Source organism: Triticum urartu, chromosome 6A (genome assembly GCF_056163025.1).
Source record: "Triticum urartu cultivar PI428250 chromosome 6A, HENAU_Tu73, whole genome shotgun sequence".
Taxonomy (NCBI): Eukaryota; Viridiplantae; Streptophyta; class Magnoliopsida; order Poales; family Poaceae; genus Triticum; species Triticum urartu.
This window is the reverse complement of record NC_141878.1, coordinates 68,907,452-68,913,164: the sequence shown is the minus strand read 5'-3', so window position 1 is coordinate 68,913,164 and position 5,713 is coordinate 68,907,452. Positions and strand designations below refer to the sequence as shown.

Here is a 5,713-nt window from a genome sequence, read left to right as displayed (position 1 = left end):
AATACCCATGGAGATCTCTTCAATGAGTGGTGGGCATGGAATGGGCAACAAAATCTCTAGTTTTACGACTTTATCCCTATGTTTCATGCATGTGTGATGAACTTTGTGTTATGTTTGACGAATAAATTGTGTTGAATTAGATGTTGTGGACTGATGAACTATGTAATAAGTGCTATTTGTGTTATGTTTGTTTTTGAGTTTATTTGAGATGAGTTAGATATTTTTTTGTTGAACTTGTTTTAATAGTTGAAGAAGCCCAATGTTTTTGGGCACCAGTTTTACATCATCTGTTACAATAGAAAAATTTCTGGTGCCCTGAAACCTTCACTGTCCTGCCTAAGACATTTTTTGACATCAACTTTTACATCAGAGATGCTTTCTGCGAGAAGCAAGTTTTATTGTTAGGGGGTGTTTGTTTCCAGGGACTTTTTTGTGTATGGACTAAAAATAGTCCCTCTTAGAGACTTTTTTTATCAAACATGAGGGACTTTTTAAGGACTAAACTAGGCATTTGGGACTAAATGAAGAAGACTCTCAAGGAGAGTCTTCTTGAGACTTTTTGGGACTTTTCCAACAATGCCCCTCCATGCACCCATTGGCCCGCTACCCTATGATGTTGTTTGATTGTTATTTTTCTATATATTAGGGGCAACATGGTCATTTAATAACCTCTAGGAAGGGATTAGGGACTTTTTAGTCTCTGGAAACAAACAGAGAGAGACTTTTTAGGGATTAGGGACTTTTTAGCTGGGACTAAAAAAAGTCTTAAGACTAGAGAACCAAACACCATCTTAGTCTAGTGAGAAGTAAGTAGTGAGAACTATCCGGTTAATATTTTGGAGGAAAAGAACTATCCAGTCAAATGCCAGATGTCACGCCTCGAGCAAGGCCGGGGAAGGAGAATGTTTTTTTCTTTTCTTTTTTCAAACTAAGAAGGAGCGGTTATTTTCAAAAAAAAAAGAGCAGTCAGTGGGTGTGCCAAGCCCACGAACGGACAACGGACTCGGCCCACTGAGCACGGGGTGGAGGCGGGTGGACCCCACGCTGCCACGCACCCGGCCGCGCTTTGAGATCCGGGCGCGCGGGTTCCGTGCGCGATCGGACGGCGGGGCGAGGTCCTGGAGGCCACACAAAGCGCACCCAAGGCGCCGCCCCCATTTCTCCTCCACCCCCCATCCCCATCTCGCTCTCGCGGCCGAGAGATCGAATCGGAGAAGAAGGAGCGGAGAGGCCTCTGCTGCCCTAGCTCCGCCGCCCCCGCACCGGCCATGGCGCTCGCCGCTCGCCTCGTATCCCGCTCCCGACAGGTTCGTCCGCGCGCCCGGCTCCCTCCCTCCCTCCCCTCCTGTAACCCTAGTAGCTTTTCGGTAGATCTGATCCGGCGCGCGTGCGCCGCGGCCCGTCTGATTCGGTTTGCCCGGGATCTCGGTCGCGCCGGTGAGATTTTTAGTCGGTCGTCGATCGGGGTGCTGGGAGTGATTGGGGTCTCTCTTCGATTTGGTTGGATCAATTGATTCGTTGCGGTGAGATCCTCTCGGTTAGGAGGGGAACCGTTGCAGATCGCGGGGCACAGGGGATTGGAGTCGGGCCCGCCAGGGAACAGCTCTAGATCTTTCTGCGCCAATGCAATTCCCCATTTCGGCTCCCTCCTTGATCCGTAGTCATGTGTCCTCATACCGACCGAAGGAAGCCATCTAGACTGCCATGTGGCAAGCTCAGAAATAGAAATGCTAATAATCATGGTTGCGTCCTCTTAGTCGCCTGTTTCTCGGGCTGTGCATGTTTTATGCTGGTGTGTGGGTGGTGGGTTTATCGTTGAACTTTGGTTTCCTCTTGTCTGAGCCGTGCATGTCTTTGGCTCGTGTGTGGATAGCGAGTGATTTATCATTGAGCTTCAGACCACAGCAGTGTAGACTGGCACTGGTTTTGTTTAATCCGGATGGTGTTGTGGTTAAGACTGTTAGTCCATGGTCTGTGTAGTTCTAGAATGGAGCTATTTGATGTCTGAACATTTCGTTTGTGATGTCTCTGTCAAATTCACACTCTGTGTATGCTGATCAGTTTGTCGATTAATGTTCGTGCAGTTATATTCTGTCCAAGCTGCTTTGGCCAATGGAGGCGTCACTCAAGTCCGCTCATTTGCCAAGGAGGCAGCTCCTGTCAGCGGAGATGGTATGCATTTTAATCTTTTGCTGCATTTGTGTGAAATTAACATCTTGCTATTGTATGCACAGGTATTCTGTGCATGTTCCGTAGTAGTGTTGGTTCTGAAAAAAATACTTTCAAATTATAACTGATCTAGTTTTGACGCAAGAATTCACATCAAGATTTGAGTTTGTTGTGATCGGCACTGTTTCCTGGCTTGCTGTGATATTTTAATTGGTGACTGCTGAGTGATGCTACATCACTAAATATCACTTTGTGACAAGACTGAAATGAAGCATACAGGACATGGAATTTTAACCTAATTAAATGCTGGAGCTAACTTCTATGTCTTGAATATTTCTCTCATGATTAGCTGCGCCCTTAATGATGGATCAATCAGTATTATCTCTTTCCCTGCACATGCAGCTTATTCATTCATTTTGATTTTCATCGAATTTGTTAGTTTTGCATTTTCTTTGTAAGTTCTATGGCAACAATGTTCCTAGTACTGCTTCTGTTGTTTCTGGATTTATTTGTTTAAATTATTGTGTAATAGTCCTAATTTCATTGTTCCCATGTTGTACAGACCTATTGAAGGGCATCTTTTTTGAGGTGAAGAAAAAGTTTGAGACCGCACTTGGGGTCCTTAAGAAGGAGAAGATCACGATTGACCCAGATGACCCAACAGCAGTTGCTAACTATGCCCAAGTCATGAGGACTGTAAGAGAAAAGTACGGAAATCTACAGGCTTTTGCATTGCATGTTTTCATGATCATTGAGTTTGTTACTTCCTATTGTTTTTTCTTCACTTTTGTGCTCTGTTGCACACAGTTCTCTAGGGCCGGTGTTTGGTACTTTATTTGCTGGATTGCCCCCTCTATAATCTGGTCCATGTTCTGCAACTAGAACTTGGATTTACTGAACCCTATTGTCCAATATTTCAGTATCAATATGGAAACAAGCATTTCACATTTATATTACTTGCTGACTGAATAGAATTGATAAGCATGTGAAGGTTCAATTTTTCTGGGTGTAAGATGTATTTCTCTGAAATTAAGGAAGTTTTACATGCACATTTTAAAGCCCTCTTTGACTACAAGGCTTTGTTTTCTGCAATTAACCTGATTGGACATAAAACATTTGCTCAATGGATTTCATGTGAATCTGCCATCTCAAACAAGCACCCTTCTTCTATGCTTGAATTGTCTTCCTTTATCTTATTTTAAATCATTTGAGATTATTGTCAATGACCTGATCGCCACTACTCATTGTCTAAATGCAGGGCAGATCTTCTTTCCGATCCTCAGAGAATTAAACATACTATTGAGACTTTCACGAAGGGCATCCCTGATGCAAGGACGTACTTGGATACCCTTCAGCAGCTCAGGAAAAAGTATGGCTATTACCCATTAGCATAGGCTGTTTATTCCTATGCTCTCAGAAATCCTTATGCTTGACATGAATATTTGGTCAATGAACGTTTATTTTATTTTATACAGGAGTGGTCTCATAGATGATATGGGTATTGAGGATATGATGATGGAAGCTCTTGAGAAAGTTGAGAAGGATATTAAGAAGCCTCTTCTGAGGAGTGACAAGAAGAACATGGGTCTCCTCTTGGCAGAGTTTGACAAGATAAACAAAAAGTATGTACATATGTGCATCTTCTACTTATGATGGTAGTATCCATTCAGTTTCAATTGCAATATGGTCATTGATAATTTCATGGAGATACATCTGCTGATGACCAGAAACTCTGGATCATCTGCAGTTGCTATTGCCTTAGTAGCATTTACACATTGAATGAGGTTGATATTTCCCTTAAGAAGAGAAATGCATCCCATTGTTGATTTTCATCAGGAGATGCCATTGATAGTTCATGTATATGCATATGCTGATGACCTGAGAATCTGGGTCATCTGTAGTTGCTATTACCTTTTAGCAGCACTTCTTTAACAACTTTTAACCTAGACGCTGAACGAGTTTGACATTTCGCCTGGGAAAAGGAATGCACCCCATTGTTGATTTGCTACAGGAGTTTTTTTATTCATACTGCAAAACAGTTAAGATGATGCCATGGCCAACTGTTGTTTGTTCCTTAGTGTTGGGGGTCTGGATCTGTTGCAACATCTGCTGTTTAGTCCTGTTAAGTGCATACATGTTTTAGCTTGACTAGCATGTGTTTTATATGTTTCTTCTCTTGTCTTTGGAAATTGAAATAGGCTTGGCATTCGGAAGGAGGATCTTCCCAAGATTGAGGAAAATCTTGAAATGGAACTTGCCAAAGCTGAGCTGACGGAACTTAAGAAGGAAGTTGTTGAAGCAATGGAGGGTCAACTAAAGAGGTACGCCTCTTCAACTCATACACCACTATTTGCTTTAGTGGTACCTCAATTCTTTCAAGGCTTTTAATTGGCAAGCTAGAAATCTCTTGAGGCAAAGTTTCAATATAAAGTTGTCTGATTATCAGTTAGCTGACTAGTAAAGCACTCAAGTCGTCATAAAGTTTCATGAATTTTATATATGCTGTCTGTATCTCTTCTTTGCTAACAAGTTAGCGATTCACTGACATAATTTGCCTCCAGGGAGGAGTTTAAAGATGAGGCGATGCCTGACGTCAGGAAGTTGGACATTAGAAACTTCCTCTAGGTCCCTGATTGATGATAACCCTTGGGGTGACCGATCTGTGATTTTTCTTTTCAAGTGACGGCAGGTGCTGTAAGCCACACCGAATGGATGTTATTGTTGCTTTTTGTAATAAAACTGCACCGAGAATACGACGACAGTCAACCGATGAGTTGCGTTGCTTGGTTACCTTCCGGCGTTGAGAGTTTTGTTTCTTAGGCTGGCAACGTGAACATCAAGCGTTGCTGAATATGTGCCTGCGGCTGCTGTTGTATGTAGTAGCCACACATTATAATTATATGGGATGTTCCATTGTCTTGTTCACCAGGTTATGAGGCTTTGGCCATGGTTTTAACTGCAGTTTCGATTTTCATTGACATGTGATACCTCGACTTGAAATACTATTTCCGTAGCTATAGCTAGGGGAAGTATCTACCATCGATCAAATGCTTGGAAGAACCTACGATTAATTATGGTTGTCACTGTTATTACATGTAGCATTGCACTTAACATGACCCTGCGATTGGAGTATCATGTCATTTATAGCCAACGTTTCTCTATAAATGTACATATGCACACTCTATCTTTATGAGCAACTTCAATCGGAAGGCGTGAAATAAATATAGGAAGATGTGACCACCAATGTCTAGGATTTAATCCTGATGGGTTGGTTGTATCACAAAAAACCTAACCATCCAAGCTATGCTCACTTCGCTAGCTAATATAAGACTAGCCACAATGGGCAGTAACATGCTCATGTGAGTAGTCTATGTTACTACCTCTATAGTGGGTAGTAACATATGTGTGGTAACATGCAACATTTCATTTATTAGGTTGTAGACACATCTTGCCTTGATATGTGTGATGTTACTCATACTAGTAGTAACTATACCATTTTCATCTCTTTTTTCATTTATTACAATGTCACATCATCTATTTAACC

General features: G+C 42.1%; 1 protein-coding gene across 1 annotated transcript; it reads left to right on the top strand.

Annotated features, from left to right (window-relative positions):
• The first annotated feature begins 1,096 nt into the window (after positions 1-1,096).
• On the top strand, positions 1,097-5,094 carry MGP1 (MALE GAMETOPHYTE DEFECTIVE 1). The gene is made up of 7 exons (XM_048679865.1): positions 1,097-1,307; positions 2,085-2,172; positions 2,732-2,876; positions 3,428-3,538; positions 3,645-3,791; positions 4,368-4,490; positions 4,731-5,094. The coding sequence occupies exons 1-7, from the start codon at positions 1,269-1,271 to the stop codon at positions 4,792-4,794; spliced, it is 717 nt and encodes a 238-aa protein (XP_048535822.1). The 5' UTR covers positions 1,097-1,268; the 3' UTR covers positions 4,795-5,094.
• Positions 5,095-5,713: the final 619 nt, after the last annotated feature.

Bases quoted from the DNA above. Each gene is read 5' to 3' on its own strand.
- MGP1 (XM_048679865.1), top strand. From the start codon at position 1,269: ATGGCGCTCGCCGCTCGCCTCGTATCCCGCTCCCGACAG. The intron at 2,173-2,731 runs GTATGCATTTTA...CATGTTGTACAG, and splicing joins AGCTCCTGTCAGCGGAGATG to ACCTATTGAAGGGCATCTTT. The intron at 3,792-4,367 runs GTATGTACATAT...AAATTGAAATAG, and splicing joins TTTGACAAGATAAACAAAAA to GCTTGGCATTCGGAAGGAGG.